The sequence below is a fragment of the Gobio gobio genome, assembly GCF_949357685.1.
Source record: "Gobio gobio genome assembly, chromosome: 11".
NCBI classification, from domain to species: domain Eukaryota; kingdom Metazoa; phylum Chordata; class Actinopteri; order Cypriniformes; family Gobionidae; genus Gobio; species Gobio gobio.
The window spans coordinates 20,333,288-20,354,372 of NC_137104.1; the positions used below are offsets into that span (position 1 = coordinate 20,333,288).

At 36.2% G+C, this 21,085-nt stretch overlaps 2 protein-coding genes across 4 annotated transcripts in view; one reads left to right on the forward strand and one right to left on the reverse strand.

Annotated features, from left to right (window-relative positions):
- Positions 1–13,587, reverse strand: part of nsun2 (NOP2/Sun RNA methyltransferase 2) — a 39,849-nt gene extending 26,262 nt beyond the window's left edge. Inside the window, exons 1-7 of the mRNA XM_079829750.1 lie at positions 13,351–13,587; positions 12,971–13,128; positions 7,402–7,506; positions 7,186–7,291; positions 5,512–5,583; positions 5,314–5,398; positions 5,016–5,208 (exon numbers count right to left, since the gene is read on the reverse strand). Coding sequence (XP_079685876.1) covers positions 5,016–5,208; positions 5,314–5,398; positions 5,512–5,583; positions 7,186–7,291; positions 7,402–7,506; positions 12,971–13,128; positions 13,351–13,434 — 803 coding nt within the window. The 5' untranslated portion in view covers positions 13,435–13,587. The remainder of the gene's footprint in view (positions 1–5,015; positions 5,209–5,313; positions 5,399–5,511; positions 5,584–7,185; positions 7,292–7,401; positions 7,507–12,970; positions 13,129–13,350) is intronic.
- Positions 13,588–14,079: 492 nt separating this feature from the next.
- Positions 14,080–21,085, forward strand: srd5a1 (steroid-5-alpha-reductase, alpha polypeptide 1 (3-oxo-5 alpha-steroid delta 4-dehydrogenase alpha 1)). Of its 3 annotated transcripts, none has more exons than XM_079829495.1 (6): positions 14,102–14,539; positions 14,669–14,835; positions 15,686–15,787; positions 16,770–16,920; positions 17,820–17,893; positions 20,387–21,085. In XM_079829495.1, exons 1-5 carry the CDS (start codon positions 14,229–14,231, stop codon positions 17,884–17,886), a joined length of 798 nt encoding a protein of 265 aa, XP_079685621.1. In that variant the 5' UTR covers positions 14,102–14,228; the 3' UTR covers positions 17,887–17,893; positions 20,387–21,085. The 3 variants fall into 3 exon arrangements, with proteins under 3 accessions (XP_079685622.1, XP_079685621.1, XP_079685620.1); XM_079829494.1 differs by having other exon boundaries at positions 20,401–21,085; XM_079829496.1 differs by lacking the exon at positions 20,387–21,085 and having other exon boundaries at positions 14,080–14,539; positions 17,820–20,297.

Genomic DNA, 21,085 nt, shown 5'->3' on the forward strand with positions numbered 1-21,085 from the left:
ATATTCCCCTTATAAATAATTCTCACCTAAGGGATATGCCCAAAAAAAAAAAAAAAAACACTTGTGGGGGACAAGGCACTGGTTGAGTTGCGTTAGTAGTGTGTTGAAACTCGCGGTTATGGTAAGAGGCGTCACATTTCCAAGACCCTCAAAGCGGTTGACCAATCACAACACACTGCTGCAGCAGACCAATCAGAGCACATTGCACTTTTTGGAAGGAGGAGCTTCATTGAGACCGGAATTAAAAGGAAAGTTCACTAGCCTGGATGCCAGCCGAACTTAGCCCCGCCCACAACATTTTTACTCGGGCAGTTTGGTCTGGACTTGATCGGTAGAGGAGTAATTATGCCCGCACAGAAACTGTTCGGACCAATGAAATTGTCAGGGCGGGATTTAGACGATGATGGACAGATGATCAACAGTAACGTAATCATCCACGTCATCCAGGCGCTTGGGTTGAATTTGTTCTAATCCTAAACGGAGAACTTGTTCGTACATGCATTCACCTTTACTATTTCTCTCAGAAATGATGATCGTGTTGGTAAGTACTCTGTGTATCCTTAAATTCTTTTTTTACAACACCGGCAAAGATCGTTTACACTCATCTTTTTCTTTTAACGTTAGGCTACTTATTCCAGCGTGCGGGCAGACAGGGCTGCCAAGTTTTTACAACAAAACCTGCCCAATTGCTAACGTTCCTCAAAACTAGCCAAAAACAAACCCAATAGCTTTCCAGGGGGGTTCTCCGGGGGAAAAAAGGCATTTGGGGGGTAAAATATGTGTTATTTTGGCAGGGCTATCTGCTAAAATTCGCATTCCTGGGTCTGCATATCACATAATTGGGGTCGCTTCAACCCGTGGACTTGGCAACACAGTGTAGTTGAGTTCTGTTGACATTTGACAACTAACGTTATGCGTCGCTCGGTCGCTCCGTTGCTCTGATTGGTTGTAGGTCTATTCAATTGAGGTCTTTCCTGGTTCGGTTGAAACACGCCCCATAATCACAGCCCAACGGAGCAGTATCAGACTCATATTCTGACTAGAATTGAGTATGACGACGTCAGGCTAATAGTTCACCCAAATATTTAAATTAGACCATGATTTACTCTTTCGCCATAAGTTGGCCTGCATACTGCTGACCACCGGAAGCTAGTTATTTTAGTTTATAACGTTTTAAATATGGATTTTTTCTTATACAAACGCACCACTTTGCTTCAGAAGGCCTTTATTAACTCCCCGGAGCCGTGTGGAGCAGTTATATGATGGATACATGCACTTTTATGGACTTCAAAAATGACAACCATTCACTGCCATTATAAAGCTTGGAAGAGCCAGGACATTTTTAATATAACTCTGATTTTATTTGTCTGAAAGAAGAATGTCATATACAGCTAGGATGACTTGAGGGTGAGTAAATCATGGGGTAATTTTCATTTTTGGGTGAACTATCCCTTTAAACAGTGTGTTACTGACAGACTATGTGCTACAATCATTTAAAATGTGTGAAAAATATGTCTGAACATTCAAGCATGAAAACCTATTTTAGTAGAACAAAAATCAAGACTTTGAAAAGGGGCATAAAAAGGTACCCTTTAAAGGTTTAGTTCACTTTAAAAGGAAAATTACCCCATGATTACTCACCCTCAAGCCATCCTAGGTGTATATGACTTTCTTCTTTCTGATGAACACAGTCGAAGTTATATTAATATCCTGACGCTTCCAAGCCATTATAAAGCTTCAGGATGTTTATTAATATAACTCTGATTGTGTTCATCAGAAAGAAGTAAGTCATAGGGCTCCAGACTAACTGTCTTCACTAGGAGCACACTGGCCCCCAACTGAAAATTTTAGGAGCACAACCAGAAATTTTAGGGGCGCACACCGTAAATCAACATGCTAACCAAATCTACTAATGTCCACTGTATTACTAATAGGGATCGGTATCGTTAAGGTTTTAATGGTATTACTACTCTTACAGATACTGCTTATCGATCCGGTACTTTAACAGTATTCTTACCGGTTCTTTTTATTATACTTTTTTTTTTTTTTTTTTTTTTATAAAAAAAAAAAAAACATCATTAAGAACATAATTAACATGGCTTTATAATCTGAAATGTAAAATATCTATAGCAAAAGAAACCGCAAAGTTTGAACAAAAATATAAAACATCTATTTGTAAATGGACCAGTGTGCAGGCATTCGGAAGGTCTGCTAACATTAATATTACAGTAAAGAACAAACCTACAAGAAATCTAATAAAGTAATGAAATGTAAAATAACACTGCATAGTTTTCACTGTATAAATTGATAGATTAATGCTTATAAAAGCTAAAGTTATTAATTCAAGAGATGTGAATATTTTCTATTTGCCTTTTGTTCGATTCGAATGAATGGCTCAATCATCAGCAGGTTTATTAGACGCTGCCCCTTTAAGACCGATCGAATGTAGAACTAATAAAATCATATTCTCCTATTTCTCCAAACTATTTACGCCCATTTAAGATATAAACTGTTAAGTAACTACTCTCCAATCCGGTCATTTTGACACCGGCTATTTGTTGTGTATTTGATGGTTTAGACTCGCACACGAAGCCTAAAATATTAAGTGCAAGTCGGCAGCACACACACATAAGCCGCCTTGAAGTTGGAAACAGCGTCTCTTGCGCGGATTATTGTGCATTTAATAGCTCTTTATTATCATCAAACACATCCCGCAGTTCAGCAACAGTAGAGACTGCAGTTTACAACAATCACTGATTCTGGCGTTAAGTTTAGGTTTATGGAGAAATGACAGCGCGGCTGTGAAGGGAAGGATGAGCTCGACTGAACACAGCTATAGGAATAGTTTTACCTCATATCATCTTTTTATAATTCTTGGAAGCCAAAATCGAAAATAAAATTAGATTAATATCACAGCACATCCCTAAAGTTTAAGCATACTAAACTTGTTTAGTTCTTGGCCATCGTCGCTTATTAAGCTGACTGTGGTGTTGTGTTCGCTTTAGCTCTCTCTCTTCTGGATTGCGAATAGCAAAAATGCATCACGGACAAATGGTTTAATATTATCTCATATAGAAACGCCTGGCAAAGATAGAATTTGCCAGGCATAACGTCTATCAATTATAATTAGTAAGTGTATTTTCTTAATTTCTCCAGTACCGACAGCAGGCAAATTTACTGGGCACACATGTGCGACTGGATGTAAAATTCAGTCGCACACTCTCAAATTTTAGTCGCAAAATGCGACCATTTAGTCGCACTCTGGAGCCCTGCATATACACCTATGGCTTTAGGGTGAGTAATCATGGAGTAATTTTCATTTTAAAGTGAACTAATCCTTTAATAACCCACATTAAAAGAACCTAGACTGATTACTTTGCAGCTTATTTTGGCCTTTGACCAATTATTTAAAGCAACCAATTACATAGAAAGCCTGTACATAGATAGCCTATCAGTTTGAAGCTTCCTCGTAAAGTTTGCGGAAAGATGAACATAGCATTATATGTTTTTCCTAAAAAAATCTGGCAGGTAGAAAATCCAGTCCTACCCCCCAACCACATTAAGTTGGGGTGGATGGGTTTGCGCAGTGTTATTTTAGTATTATTAGCTTTTATTTTTACATTTTAATTTTAGTTTAAGTAAATGTCATATTTATTTATTTTTCTTTTGTTAAAAAAGCTTGAATTTATTTCAGTTTTGGTCATTTTAGTACTTTATTTACTTTAGTACTTAAAGTTTAACCGTACAGTGCACGCTTTCACTGCGTGTTAGTGTATGTTTACATAATTTAATATAGTTAATAAATATCACAGGAAGAGTGCAGTTTTTCTCCAGGCATCAGCATAACAAATGTGATATTTGGATTTTATGCAAGTTTACTAAACAAGAAATTAATAAGTGACTTATTGCCATATTGCCTGTTTTTGCTTGATTTCGCCAACGGAAATAGTTTAAAAAAACGCCACAGAACTGTAATTGCATCTCTTAGCAACACACTAGGGCAGTGGTTCTCAAACTTTTTATACCAAGTACCACCTCAGAAAATATTTTGTTCTCCAAGTACCACCATAATGACCAACATTAAAATACATTAGCGTGGTAGGCCTAACTATTCAGCTACAGCTCTGCACAGTTCAAAAACGAGGCAGTTTATTCCTAATAAGAATATTTATTGTTGTCAACCACTTTAACATTGTAAATACACAGTTTGTAAATTAACACTGCACTGTGCTTAAATACAGGTAAATAAAATAATTAAATAATGATTCAATTAAAATGTGTTGTACTTAAAAGTTAAATTAAAACTGTACAGTACTTAAATGTAAAAAAATTATTGCGTTTTAACATTACTTTATTTAGCGATTCCTCTGCGTACCACTAGAGGCAGCCTGAGTACCACTAGTGGTACTCGTACCACACTTTGAGAACCACTGTACTAGGGTGTTTCCTTACTGAATGAACCAGCATTTTGAACAAACCACTTGAATCAATGATTCGATGGCCTAAAATAGATTAAGACAGTCAAATGCTTAGTTCCTGAATGAATCAGCCGTTTCAATAAATCGGTTGAATCTCAATGACTTGCTCGTAAACAGTGACTTGGTACCACCTACTGGCAGTTTTAATTTAACATTTAAAGTATCTTCATGTTTTAAATAATTTAAAATATCAATGTTTTATATATAAAAAAAAAACATTTATGCACTTGTAACTGCAGGTTATTAATTTGTCACCTCTGAGCTGCATTAAACAGTTTTAAATGCATCTAAATGCCACTTCAGATGCAGCTTCTGTTTCCTCTCCTTTGCAAAAATGAATTTTGTTGATACTTCTTCAATTTAATTTGTAACCGTCTTATTATTGTTATTACATTTGATTACATGTATGATTTTGACAAAAGATGCATGTGAATAATTAGGTTTTAAAAAATAATTTATAAAAAGGTAAAAATGTGCATAAAAAAGGTTAAAGGTTAAAAAAAGGACCACACAGAATATGAAGATTATCAAAAATACCTGCAGGGTACGTCACACAGGATCCGGTCATAAAACAGGACGTCCTTCTTCCCGTCCTGATCAAAGTGCAGACGTGGAATGCTAGATGCATCATGGTTTACCACCATAATACATGGACTGTTTAATCTCTTGGCCTGGTGGACCAGCAGGTAACAGCGCTTATTATCCACATCATTGGCAATTACAAATCCCTCTGGAGACACAGGAGAGATTTAGGTAAACTATAAGATATGATCAGCCCAAATCTGTATTGGATTCGTTATATATGAACCCATAATAATAATTAGTAACGGTTTACCAGGGAAAGGCACATCCATATCAGAGTGAAGCATCTCTATTAGTTGAGCAGTTTTTGACCCTGGAGCAGCACACATGTCCAGAATCTGGTTATAAAATCCAGAAAGATGAGAGAGAAGGCAAATGAAAAATTCTCCCAGTGCAGAAAACATTCAGATGATATTCAAGGAAACTCATGACGGTGTTGTTGAAGATGTACCTTATGTTGAGGCTCGATTTTCATTAGAATAGGAGGAATCATACTGACTGCTTCCTGTCTGCTTATATTACCCTGATGGAGTAAATAACATTAAGAAAAAAAAAAACTACCATTTGTGGTTGATCAAAAATATGCATATTATATTTGCATTTATTACAGTTTTTTTATAACGCTAGGACACATTTCTCAAAACTTGGTCACTTTTTCATACGGTTCTCCTAACCAACTTTCAGCTCGGCACAGCAGTTAAATTCACATTTAAAATACACAAACTACCAAAGCACTTCATATACGTCTCAAATCAACTCATTCTTCCATAACACTAGCAAAGGTTGTCAAATAACAAACACACTGTCACTCCTAAACAATGACCTAAAAAAACACTAACATCCGGTAGCATTATACATTTTCTTTTGTAGTAAGTTTCTTCACAAAACAAGAATGACCCTCTCTGCTGTTTAGCATTCAATGCAGTGTGTTATATGGTCCATGTACACATTACAGTACAAATGATCCCTAAGTTTAACCCTTTTGTATAGATGGTAATAAAAATTGGGGTGGGGCCACAGCCATATCAACCTGTAGGCCAAAATTGGTTTCCCACTGAAGCCAAGCAGGGTTGAGCCTGATCAGTACCTGGATGGGAGACCTTCAGAGAAAACTAGGTTGCTGCTGGAAGGGGTGTTAGAGAGGCCAGTAGGGGGTGCTCACCCTGTGGTCTGTTTAATGCCACAGGATGGTGACAGGGACATTTATACAGCGCCATCCTTCGGATGAGACGTTAAACCGATGACTCTGTCATCATTAAAAATCCCATGGTACTTCTCGTAAAGAGCAGGAGTAAAACCTCTGTGTTCCCTCCACTGGCCTTTATCAATCATGGCCTCCTAATAATCCCCATCCACTGAATTGGCTCTATCAATCCCTCTCCATGATAGCACTGATGCCGCTGTACTGTGGATGCTGAACACTGGTGGTTGAGGTGAGACCCCGATATAATAGTAAAGCGCTGTGGGTGTGGTGTACAGTAGTACACAGTAAAGCTCTATATTAATGCCTCATTTATTCATTCCTTCTTTCAAAAATTAAAAGACTAACCACTATGTAACTGTTCAGCTAAATCTAAATGTTTAATAAGACAGCAATTTGCTATATTTCAACAGTAATACCATATTGAAGTATATTCTGAATCAAAACAATGAACTGTTAACAACTAACTATTTTGATAGCATTTCATTTTTTAGATTCAGAATACACTTCAATATGGTATTACTGTAGAAATATAGCAAATTGCTGTCTTATTCAATTTTGTATTGCTTTAAGTTTTGAACTTAAGTGTAACAGTTTTGAAAAGCGTATGCAAACATGCATGAGTTTTGATGGTGTTTGTGTCCAAGTGCAAAATGTGTTCATGTAATTTGAAAAGGTGTAGTCATTGAAAGCATTCTGTGCCAAAGCAATGATAAAATATCCAGTTTAACCCACAGAGACTGTTGTTCTCGCTGTGTGAACGGTTTTTAAAAAATTTACCCAAGTATGGTGAAATGGGTCCTAGTGATTTAAAAAAAAATTATAAATAAAAAAACCTGTAAAGGCCAATAAATATCTGCAGATACACGCCTTGGAGAAGTGCACAAACAAGGGTCTGATTTTTACATTTTCTTTTTTACTTACCGATTCGGTTTCGCTGACCAAGAATTGGTGGAATTTCTCCAGGAGTGGAGACTTGCGTAGGATCTTTCTGCTCAGATTAGTGTGCCACGCCAGTTCATCAGGATACCTATAACAGCATGATGAGAGTAAAGATCAGATCTGAAGAACTATGTTCTACAGATTTCCAGGTAAAACTACTTCACAAGAAAAACACAAACAAATTGTTTTCTAGCTTACCAACTTAGGGGCTGAGGAGCCTCGATCTTCTGCCCATCCACCTCAAGATCTTGTACCTCTTTGAAGTATTTCTCTTTAAGAGTATGCAGGATTTCTTTGGCATGACTGATTACAGGAGTTGAGAAAAGGAAAAACATCATTGTATAACTGTACAACTAACTGTATCAAAAAATTAGAGCATTTACTGTAAAGCAAAACTAAACATTGTGTTTTAAACAAAATATACATTTTACAAATTAAATTGGACTCTAAAATTGCTCGATAATCAAAAGTCATACGTTTAACAAATCTGTGTTCCAAATTTGAAGTTGATATCACAAATCGAGGGTCCTGCAAGAATTTGTTCAGGCACTATTCCAAAAATGGTCACCTCCTGGCTATTGCCATAGCAATCTCCTGTCACAAATTAATACATTTCTGTCACAATATCGCTATAAATCAGTGGCCAATACAGAAGCTTGAGTCTCAGACCTATCCAACAATGCGTTGTGTCAAGATTAGGAAAAGATTTGATTATAAAATAGTGCAGTACATTTTGTAAAATGTGACACCGCCCAATTTTAACAAAGTTTGTTTCCATGGTAAAGCAATATCCAATTTCAAAATGGTTTCACGGAATTAAATTTGAGTCTTTAGAGTTGGCATGAAACAGAAGATGTGATAGTCTTGTCTTCTCATTGTGACATATTCAAGTGAAATGGTTTCTTAAAGGAACACCAATTTTTTTGAAAATAGGCTCATTTTACAAGTCCCCTAGAGTTAAATAGTTGAGTTTTACCGTTTTTGAATCAATTCAGCCGATCTTTGTATCTGGCGGTAGCACTTTTAGCATAGCTTAGCATACATCATTGATTCTAAAAAGTTCATTAGCATCTCATTCAAAAAATGACCAAAGACACTTTCAATATTTTTCCTATTTAAAACTTGACTCTTCTACAGTTACATCGTGTGCTAAGACAAACTGAAAATGAAAAGTTGCGATTTTCTAAACCTATATGGCTAGGAACTACTTTCTCATTCCTGCGTAATAGTCGCGGATCTTCACGGCCGTACCATGGCTGCAGTGGTGCAATGATTTGTTGGTATTCTGTGAAACATGGTGGTAGTATACACCTTCGACTTACTAACACAGCCCTTTACAACACACAGAACCATGGCTAATCACACAGGTAAATCCACAACACAATTTGTCAGCTGCAAGCCTGAAACTTTCTCTGCAACTACACAAACTTAGTGCCGGTCACATTGAAAGTTACCTAGCTGGGGGCTACTTTCAGGTGCTGTAATATCATTGCGCTGCTTTTTTTTGTCATTTTTGGAATGAGATGCTAATGGACTTCAATCAGAATCAATGATGTATGAAAAGTGCTACCGCCAGATACAAAGATCGGCTGAATGGATTCATAAACGGTAAAACTCAACTATTTAACTCTAGGGGACTTGTAAAATGAGCCTATTTTCAAAAAAAGTGGAGTGTTCCTTTAAGACAGAAAAAAAATTGTGTACTGCCCTCGCACCCTCGAAACGATGTTGTGTTGATTAATATGTGCACTGATAAATCATTTATAATAAATACTACAATATTCCACAAAAAAAAAAGTCAATTTTGTTTTAAATGGTGACTTTAAAGGCACAACATGTCATCTTCCCCGCTAGCGGTCGCTTATTCAATGTGTAGCTTGATGACAGCTTGATTTCTTGGAATCATGGGAGTAGGGCTGGCTGGGCGATATGGCCAAAAAAATAATATCTCTGTATTTTTTGGTTGAATGGAGATACATTGTATACATCCCCATATTTTCTACGGTTTTCTATTTGGATAAAAAAAAAATCTGTATTTATTTTAATAATTTTATTTCACATCCACGCCAGTGAAGTTCGAAAAAAATGTTTTTGATTATTGAAGGCTATAAACAAATACAGTGTATGTAATGTAGGCTATGCAATATATTATGTGCAAAGAGGGGGTTTACAATATACAGTGGGGAGTAGGGATGCCACAATTCTCAATATAATATTGAACCGTTCGGTACGGCATTCACAGTACAATACGCGCTTGTGAATTGTGGGGGTTTTCTCGGTTTTGCATTTAATTGATTATTTTTCTACAAATTCTATCATTTGCTTCCATCCCAATATACTGAACAACACGACATACATTCACATCACACGTTAGTGGTAGAGTTATACTCACGGAACACTATAGTTATTCACAATCACACAGTTCATTATTTGCATGCGTTTTAAAGCCTTGCTAGTTAAACATTTCATTCGCGTGCTTATGCACGGTTTTAACATGCGCTTTTCGGAGCGCGCACACTAAACGCCTGTCAAACACGCGATTACTGGACTAAGTAGTCTTACTGCGCGAATACTGTCAGATACACACAAGGTTTACATAAACATAGTCGGTTATGTCGAAAGTGAAAGTAAAATTGGCGTGTCTGTATATTAGATGCACACAGGTCTTAAATTGACAGCAGCGCAGCCTAATGAACACGCTGTCCTTAAAGGGACAGTTCACCTCTAAAATTATGTCATAATTTACTCCCTCTAATATTGTTCCAAACCTGTATTCATTTCTCGATGACAGAATTTTCATTTTTAAGTGAACTATCCCTTTAATGTTAAAACAACAACAAAAGACAAAGAGAAAATCACTCACTGCTCTTGACTGAAAAAACTAATACAGTAGCTAAGAATCAATGTATATTTTATAGTGAAATCTATGTTGTATTTTATTTCTACATTTATTCATTCAATTTCATATTTAAATGCTACTGTACTGCTCTGAGCTGCCAGTGTAAAAAAAACTGATGTGACAAGCCATCAGAACCGAACCAAAAGCCGTGGTTAAAAACCGAGGTATGTATTGAACCGCGGACTAAATGTATTGTTGCATCCCTAGTGGGGAGAATTACTTCCCCCACTGCAAAAACTAAATTAATAATTTTGTTTTTAAATTCACTAAATTAAAAATGAAAATAAAAAAATATTAGCTATATAAGCCTATATTTGATTACCCCATTATAATGGTCACTTTCATAAAAATATACTTACTTGAAGGTTTAAAATTCCACATATGGCCCATTTACTGTCCAACAACAAATATTTTAGAAATATGTATACTTTAGTCATAATTGTGGCGTTCCTATTCTATTGCCCTCCATCGGCATCAGAGCGTCTGACAGGACAAGCTACTTTAAACTATACTATAGTGTTAACACTATCTTACCAGTTATTTTGAAGCCCTTACTATAAAGCATGTGTCATGTTTAGGACAAATTGTATTATGCACTTTCCCTGCATCAGCTCACTCTGCATACTCCCCTATTTTTCAGATCCACTCGTATCAATCTACTGTATGTCGATATAAACGGTACTGCCTCATTCCATATAGTTTCTAAAAAAATATATCGATACATTGTACAAACTCGATATACCACCCAGCCCTAGATGGGAGTTGTCTTCACCTCTAAAGCCAGTGGAAAAGAATCAGACGGGACTCGGGCAGAAATCCTATTTATGGATGAACTAATGTATTCAAGATTTATTAACGTTACTGTAGTATGAAGCAGGGTGGAGCTGAAAGCCGTTAGAGCGGAACGAGGCCTCCAAAGCGACTGCTAATGAGAGACAAGCATTACACATCTTTATTGTGCCGCAGGCGACCGCTTCAGCTTCTTCCGGCCATGCGTATGTGGGGTAACGTGATGCTGTTTTATCATATTAGATGCGTTTGAGTGTGTTGAAAGTTATAATGCTACTCTGTGCGTTCGCTCTGCGGCTACTTTAAAGAGCACCTATCATGGCATCTAAAATGTTCCAAATATTGTTTTAGAAGTCCCCAACAACAGTTTTGCATGCATGCAATGACAAAAAAGACTTTAGTTTTCTTATAATATGCATTCATTTTTACCTGTTTTGACAGCGATTCTCAAATGATTCCTTTAGTGATTCACTTTTCAAAACCCCGCCTTTATGTGACGCTAATCTGCGGTGATTGGTCCGATGACCCAGTCAGTTGTGATTGGTTTAGTCTGTGCAGATATTCTCGGAAACGGAACGCCCATCAAAGTCTTATAGTGACAGTAATTTGTTAATATGTGTCAGGAGTTATGAATATGAAAACCGCGTCTGTACGTTTGATTGTAATATGAGCCTCAGCTGATCTCATTCATAAAAAAACTCCTCTATTCTCCTCACGAAGACTCGCGACAAATCATCATCCCTCAGGGCTTTTAGTTCAAAAGTGTGCAGATGAGGAGATATATTGATAGATTCTCATATGTCTGTGTCAAATTTCTAAACAGAGGAATATTTTTTAGTCAATACTTCCTCAAAATGCGCAGATAGCCTAATCATGAGCGATTGAGTCTCTTATGTGTTGTTTTCGATTCATACTGGCAGCCGGAGGGCGCTCTGTGCACATGTAGTCCATGTACAGACAGACGAAGAAGAACCATGCGCCATAATAAAAGTCCATAATAAAAGCTTCCTGAGATCGCGAAACATACATTTGACGATTAATAAACACTCAATCGCGATGATGTATGGTTTGTCTTCAAGCCACTTAGTCTTCAAATGCTCATCCTTGGGCAGATGAAAAAAGTTTGCTTTTGAGTGGCACTTCAGAACACAGCGTCTCGTGGCCATGATGTTTTCTAGTTTTCACTGGCGTCTTGGAGCACAATAAGTGGGCGTATCGTATTCAAATAACTTGACAAGTTGACGTCATCTAGTCAGAGAAAAAGCTTCGGTCTTCTAACGATTCTTAAAAATGACTCAGAGTCGACTCTTACTTTTGAAAGAAAATAACTATATATACGGTCATTTCAAACTATGCAGGATGTTTTTGTTCACTTAGATCTATGTTACACACTACATGAAAGGTAAATTTCAAAATTCCATGATAGGTGCTCTTTAAGACACTTGTTGCACACTGCAGTAAGCTAGATCGATATTAAGTATGCTAAAACATGGTACTCACAGTAGGGCTGTCATTTTTGAGAAAAATCTAATCGAACGGATATCAAATATCAAGCAATGTATTCGAATATCGAATAAAAAGTGACAGCCCTAACTCACAGTAAATCAAGAAACGAGATTGAAATAATAAGACTAACTGTGTTGAGCTATATAACAATGACGTTTTCAGTTGATCATTTCATTTCATTTTCGGTCCAAACAGTTGCTCCCCTGTCTAATAAAACACATAATATATTAAAGCATCTAGGCACGGACAAGGTCCATGTCCTGGTTAAAATGGCTTATTTCTCTGGAAACATTTGCGATAATGGAAGTACAAAATGTATAACAATGTTCTAGTGGTTTTTGGATATTTTAATTCAAACATCTTTCATATTGTGCAGATTTAAGCTTTCGAATGACACCTAATTTATGAACATTACTAAAATATGTGATGGGTTGGGGGGAAGAGGCAACAAAAAAAGTGTGCCAAGTGCCCTGCTACTAGGAGACTGACAGTTAACGTCATAATTCAAATGGTGCAAACCACTGTTTGTCATGTAATGTGCAACTTTTGGACCTGCAGAAAATGTTAGATCACCTCTTGTATCCTGTGATCCGTATTGTAGCTGGCAATGGCTCCCTCATGGCCTCCATGAACTCCTCAAACTCTCCGTCTGGGACAATCTTCAGCTCTTTGTAGTAATGCTCAAAGAGTTTATTTTCCTTGATGATCTCAGAGTATCCAGCTCCCCAACCCTGCCAAAAGAACCCGTGTGAGTACACCAGCTACTTCAAGTATTCCTACCTAGTACCTATCTGTCATTTATCACGTGATTACATTGTTATATATACACAATAATTTTGATGTGATTATATGATGTGTGTTTTCAAAGTATAGCATACGTAAAAGTCATAAATCAATATGCAGTGTTGGCACTGAGCAGGAAAGTAAGAAGCTAGAGCAGTTAGCAAACTCACAGCATCATCTCTGCTTCTTTTCGCCTCTGGTCTTCCATCTCTGTACTGCTGAGGTTTTTGTCTGTTTCTATTTCTCCTGCCCATGTTGCAGACGCATACAACTCTGGATATAAACCTGCGTTGCGTGTTGACTATATGTCTTAATAATGTCTAAATAACTGTACTTCTCAGCTCCTCCTGAACTCACGTGTCGTGTATGTGACGCAGACCAAACCAAACAAGCGCACATTCGACTGCAAGACCCCTTCTTTGGTGTCCGCAATATTGCCTGACTAATATGCACAATATTTTCTTTTGAAAATATCAACATTTAAGATACAGTAGTATTTAATCTAAACCTTTGACCTTCATTCCATATAAACTTAGTGCCAGATAAAAAATAACACTACTATACTAGAATACTATGATATCAATGTAAAACATATATCTAAATAAAAAAAAATAGGAGAAATATTAGTTAAAAACACATATTTTAACTAACTTACGTAATTAAAATATAAGATTTCAGCAAATATTTAGAAAGTTAGAATTGTTTTTCTGTATTTTCTCAAACACAATATAAACTGCGTTTTAGCTAAATATTGAATCTGGCTTTTAACAGTAAAAAATGAACACAATACGCATTTCTTTTGATTTACTTAATTATTTGCTTTATGCAGTACTGTCGTTTATCTATTGGTTAGAATTTATTAACTTGCATGTATTAAGGCGTGTTTTGACACATACCCCGCCCATCGTCTCTCCTTGTGGTGTTGATGGGCGGGTCTTCCAGGTTTCACCATAGTGTCAGTTTTGTTTCGTGCATGAGATACATACAAACATTACCTACCTAAAACTTTATTTTATTCTGCTTCTAAGTGGTAGTTCCATTAGCAAATATGGACGCCATTCTGAAGATATTATTTTCATCGGAGGAGGAAGAACTGTACGTTTTGGATTGTTTATCGTACTTGATGATGGTAATGGCCTTCATAACTTTTGTGACTTTGCTCTTTGAGCACGTGCCCTATGGCAGATATGCTTCCAGCAGGTTTGGATTCCCTGTAAATGTCAAGTTCGCCTGGTTCGTTCAAGAAGTGCCGGCTTTTCTGGTGCCTATGAGTTTGGTGCTATGGAGTCCATGTGCAAAGATTATGCACCTTCCCAACCAACTACTTCTGCTCATGTTCCTTTGCCATTACGGGCAACGGTAGGATTTGTTTTTGTTACACAACATATAAAATTGGGAAAGTCCAAATATCTGTCAGTAAACAATCTCATATTGTCTTGCAAGTTGCTACTTATATTAAACATGTACTGAAGCATGTATTTCTCCTAGGTCCTTCATCTACCCCTTTTTAATTCGAGGAGGGAAATCAACACCATTCATCTCGTTTGCTATGGCCTTTGTCTTCTGCATGTATAATGGGTACTTGCAGGCAAGATACCTGAGTCACTATGCAGATTACCCACCTGATTGGGTTACACATCCCTGTTTCATCACAGGTAGGTGATAGTAAGGAATTATTCAGTGTATAAGTGTCATTTTCCGTCATATTAGTATTTTATTCTCTTTCATGTATGATAGACTCTAGTGTTTATGTCTATAAACTTTTTAAAGTTGACATGAAATGGATGTTGTGATAGTCTTTTCTTGATTTTGTCTATTGGGAACTGATTGGATTGTTGGATCGCTGTTGTTTGCTTTTGCTGTGAACTCATGTGAGTGACAGGTTGTCCTGCACTCGCACTAGTAAACACGCCATCAGAGAAGAAAAGAGATGTTTTTGAAGGGATGGGAAGTTATTTTGATTAAAGATTACAATGCATTTTTTAATATATGATTTTCATACTGCAATATTCCATTAGAAAATAAGAATTGCTTTAAGAGCTGACACTAGAATTCATCCATCGCCACTATCAGCATGGATATGAGAGAGCATGGCACATTCACTGACTCTATTGGTCAAGGAACAGACATATATAGTCACTTGTTAGAATTCTTGTTACTCTCACGTTCTAGATATTTTCCCTAAACCTTAGGTCACCTGACCTGGTTACTTTAACACTTACTCTAGCGGACCTATCATGGTTGACCCGAACATTAGCTGTCATTCACTGTATTCATCTGTATTCCCTACATGCTTTTGTAGCTATTATTTTGTTACAGTATAGTTCAAATATATAACCTGGACAAAATCATATTAGTATTTAGTATTTGAATTTTCAGCATCATTACTCCAGGCTTCAGTGTCACATGATACTTCAAAAATCATTCTAATATGCTGATTTGCTACTCAAGAAACATTTCTGATTGTTATCATTGTTAAAAATGTATTATGTTTTTTTTTTTCAGGGTCTTGTATGTGGTTCCTGGGATGGATCATAAACATTCACTCTGACCATATCCTCAGGAACCTCCGCAAGCCTGGAGAGACAGGCTATAAGATACCTAGAGGTAAGGCAATAATTATCAGACTGACAGTGCCATTTATGAATTGGAAATGTGGCCTAAAATGTTATATTGAAATGGACTAAAATGTTGGTACTTAGCTTCTTTACTATGTTAAAACAATCACAGCATTTTGAGTGACAGCTTAGGAACATGGCATGTAGCTTTGGATTTCAGGAATAGACTCTTTTGACTCTATCACAATATTCAAATACTCAAAATTCATAAATTGTCATAAACACGTAGTGTTTTCAGAACCGAACAACACATAATCTGAACCATACCACATGCATTCAGCTCAAATGGTTGGTCAGCAGCGCTAGGGTGTCCTCTTCAGTCCTGGTTTGAGTGTTGATTCAATGCTAAAAAATCTTTTGGTCTGGCTTTGACTGAAAGAAAATAAAAATAGATGCTCTTTCTGGTCATGACTCACTGCCTCAGCAATTTTTCAGGACCACCCTGCTCCAGAGATCCTAATCATTTGTGACATGCACTTCCATCTCTTTTCCCACACACTCAGTGTCCTTGCAATATGTAAATCATCTCTTATTTCTCTTAGTGTTGTCTTTTTTTATTAAAAGTATTTTAAAGCTGTCTTACATCACAACTTCAGATGGTATTATCAAAAAAATATTATGCTTTTTCAGTAAGTCACTAAAGCCTTCAACAAAAATGAATTGACTCATAGATGAAATTGTTTAGCAAAAACAAATGGATTTTAAATTATTTTGGTATGTCAACGTTGTTTAAGATCCAAAAGCTTGTTCTTGTTTTATTTGATGCATAAGTGATGACTGACATGATGAATCAGACATGCTTTATTTCTGACAAATTAAACCAGACAGCATGCTGGTCAGTTGGCTTCACAAATAATAAGACACGTGATGCACTTTCACTGCTTTGAAACTGATTTGAGATTTGAGATTGAGACTGTGTGTGTGACACCTTTCATTTCATTTAAGTGTCTCTTCATCATTTCTGTTCACAGGGGGCATGTTTGAGTATGTATCAGGAGCAAACTTCTTAGGTGAGATTGTGGAATGGGCTGGATTTGCTCTGGCCGGTCACTCGACCCATAGTGCAGCTTTTGCTCTCTTCACTCTTATTGTGTTGTCCAGCAGAGGAATGGCCCATCACAAGTAAGTCATTACTGTATAAACAATGGATTCTTTCTCAATGTGACTGCAATTATATATATATAAAAAAACTTTACTAATAACACTAGGATGCTTTCAGTTCTCATTGATCAATTCTCATATGTCTGATTTCATTCCAGAACCATACGAATTATATCAAATATTAAAAAGATGAAGCCTATTTTATTTTAGGGCAATCAATATCATTTTGCATTGTGAAATTTTCATGACAATTAAGCAATTTTTTCCCCCATGAATTGATGTTTTTGTTTTGTTATTCTCATTTTCCCAATGATTATTCTCATTAGATTCTCATTACTGTAATGTTATATAATAAATAACTGATCTCAATAAGCATAAAGGAATTTCAACAGCTACTACCATGACAGATAGATATTTTCCCCTAGCAGTATCACATATTTTAGTAATCATCATAAATTAGATATAATTCTACAGCTTAAACACTCCAAATTCATTCTGTGAGAAACATTTAGAAATTGTATATTGCCTTACCATGGAAATGGTACTTTAAAACCTCAATTTTTGTGATATCAAATTTAAATCTGGAACACAACTTGGTTAGACACATGACTTTGATTTTCTAGTATTTATATATATTTTATATTATATATTTATAATATATAAATTAGTTCAGTATATTTTCTTTAAATTTAACTTCTATAATGTTTTTACACTTGCGTTTATATATATATATATATATATATATATATATATATATATATATATATATATATATATATATATATATATATATATATATATATATATATATATATAAAAATGTTGGGGGGGTGAAATATAACCTAGGCATGTTCTATAAAAATAAATATTGTGATATTAGTATCACACATTGTTGTTTAATGTGCCATTTCCTTTTACAGGTGGTATCTAACAAAATTTGAAGACTATCCAAAATCAAGGAAAGCTTTAATACCGTTTGTGCTCTGATGTTCTGGTAAGCCCTGCCGCCACACTCCCACAGTGTTTCAAAGGAAGTGGTGTCATAATATACTGCCCGGGAAAAATGCATTGAGCATTACATAAACTCAATTTTACAAGATTTCAATTGTATATAGCATGTACTGTACATTTATGAAGTGCAAAAACAGCATTACTGTGAGAGATCTCACAGCGTCTCAATGGAGAGATCAGATGAGATGCACATGACAAGCAGCTGCTACCATAATCCAGATCTTCCCTATTAACCTTTAAATGCATGAATGTTTTGTCAATCGTCAATTATTACATATTCAGGTCTTACATGTATAACATGAATGGATCTCTAAATGCTGCAATAGTATAAAACTCTCTTTATGTTTTAATGACAATTACAAAAGAATTAACTAAAGCATATTTTGGTACTTTTGGAAGCTGGAAGGGTTCAATTTGAGCAGATGTCATTGTCACTGTCATTGTCAGAGCTCATTTCATCAGCATCTGACTCATATTCGCAATCTCAACCATATTCTCAAAGCTATCGTTTTCAAAGCTTTTAAAATCAATATTTTGATCGCTGACAGCTTCTTCACCTGGTCCACCAAGTGACAGTAATATTTGATAGCGTACAGTACTTAATTGCTGAGTCCGTTTTGCTGATGATACTTGTGAATTCTTTTGTTTTATGAATGTGGTAATTATGAGTGAAACATCATATCATTGTTGTGTATCAGACAGGGCTCATGAAATCAAAATTGACCCCATTTAATTTGTCAGCACACATTACAGGTTTTAGGGTGAAAAATTAATCCGTGCAAGATAATAGACCGGAAAAAAAAAATTGTTTGTTGCGCTAATTTTTAATCAAAATCTGTAAAGTTACTTCCGGTCTGGAATGACGGCTTGGGTTTGAATATCCTTAAACAAATAGTCGAGTTAGTGATGGAGAGGAGGAGCACTGAAATAAATCCCTGCCCTCTATTCAATATTCCGTTTCACTTGGAAATACGTCACAGCACTGACGAAAACTCACTTGCTACTTCCGGTTCACTGGGACTTTAAGGAATAAAGGTGAATTGCATTTAATGAGACATCAGAGCTTTAACTATTGTTGTGCAGAAAAAAAATATACACTGTCACACTATTACATACCATGGGTCGCTAGTGACCCTGTACACTTTTTACAAAAAAATGTATTGGAAAACAGATTTGTTGTTCTTGTTGTATTGCTTATAATGATTAGATTGAGGAATACTCAGAAAGTTGATATCTAACTTAAAAAAATGAATGAGGAGAGTAGTGAGTGACGTCCTGGGTCGATAAGGACCTGACTGAGGTATGCGTTTAAGGGTTAACCACTTAGTCGCTTCTTCAAACTGTAACCCTGTGTCAGCAAAATACGAACTTTTTGAAATGTGCTCCTGGTCATGTTGGCGTCAGAAAAGGTGAAGGTACACATGATTTATATGTAGGAAGAGTGAGAGCAGAACCATTTATCATTTTACACATCTAGATTGCGTCCGAAATCGCTTACTCTCGGTGTAGGTACTTCTTTTTTGAATAAGTAGTTATTTTATTACCATTTAAAAAAGTATATTCTATATACATTATGAATGTATGTAATGTTAATTTGTCATGTTGTCTTTGTCACGTGACCTACCAGCGTCAGTTGCTTGCATCGCTTCACTGCTATTGACAACTCCTCTTTTGTGGCCTCATGGGATAGTACAATGCCCATTAGATGCACACTTCAGAAGGTTTAAGAAATTACATTTAATGAATTCCAACAGGGAATGTTGTGTAAATGTATATTGTCATAACAATGAATGGATTTGACTGTCTTAACAAATCTTAACACAATTAAATGCCCCTTCTGTCAAAACGTTTTTTCCTTGACGTTTACCAAGAACTTTCAGGCAACAGATGGCACAGTAGGGTCAGTACATGAAGCTGTCACAATGAAATATTAAGATCAATAACCAGAAGTATCCCCAGTCCAAATGCTTCTTTCAAAGAAAAATAACTGCATACCTTGCCTTAAAAGGAAAGCTATAGTTTTTTTAGTTTTTTAAATGCCTGAATATATGGGATGTTTTTTTATATCATTGTAAGATATATATTTATGTTTACAGAGGTCATGCATGTCATAGTAAAATGACCATAATACTACTATCTTTACTACATCCAATGTACAACAACAACATCCACAACTCATGGATACTTCATTCAACTGTTTTTGTATAAAGTTATGCTTGTAACGTCCTCATTTACCATCACTGACATGTTTTGACATGATGCAGGTGGGCTCTCATAATACCTTCAGGCATAATGTATGAAGTATGACAAGAGTTATGTGTTGTATGTCTGCAGGGAAAGTGTGTTCATTTACTATGGAATGTTATATAAATTGCTTATAAACATCCCGTTGTCTGTACTGTACTTTTTTAAATTCCATATGCAGACATACTACAGGTTTAATTGATTGACATTGAAGTTCAAAATATCCTTCTAGTTTATTCCCCTCAGATGTCCGTGGTCAATCTGGAGCTGTTGGAAGTGTCAGGTCGGGCAGTGAGCAATCTGTCTGACCGTTCTTTGGAGAAATAACCCCAGCCTCAAGCAAAGCAATGATGAAATCCCACAGCAAACCACATTGCACACATACATGACCTTTTGCAACACTGAGCAACCCCCTCACTTGGGCTTAAGGGCTTTGAGTAATGTAGGAGAATGTAAAAGACTTGTAACACTAAAGAGCAGCAGCATGCACAATCTGCTGTATGGATTAACCATCTCTGCATGCGTTTCTGCATGTTCTGTGACAACAATGAGCACACAAGATGTCTGTTCTGACCATGAGAGGCTTCCCCCACCGTACACACATGCTGCACGTGAGCTGAAGGCAAAGCACTCCTTGCATAATCACCGTGGGAGGAACTTATCTACTGCTCTCTTCAACATGCCAGATTATGATTTATTATTATCAACAGAGAAAGCCTGTTCTTTCCTAGAAAGCATGAGAGCAAAACGCATAGCTTACCTTTTTTTCTACCAGTCTTTCTTATTAGGATTTTTTTTTTTTAAGGAATTTGCAATAATAGTAAAACTGATTTTAAATTGGAGCATGTAACTTCCTTGAAATTACTGCTTATTTTTAGGGCTGTCAAACGATTAATTGTGAGTAATCCAAAATAAAAGTTTGTGTTACCAT

Coding starts and splice junctions, on each gene's coding strand:
- srd5a1 (XM_079829496.1), top strand. CDS start 14,229: ATGGACGCCATTCTGAAGATATTATTTTCATCGGAGGAGGAAGAACTG. Junction 14,540..14,668: donor CTTTGCCATTACGGGCAACG/GTAGGATTTGTT, acceptor TATTTCTCCTAG/GTCCTTCATCTACCCCTTTT. Junction 16,921..17,819: donor AGAGGAATGGCCCATCACAA/GTAAGTCATTAC, acceptor TTCCTTTTACAG/GTGGTATCTAACAAAATTTG.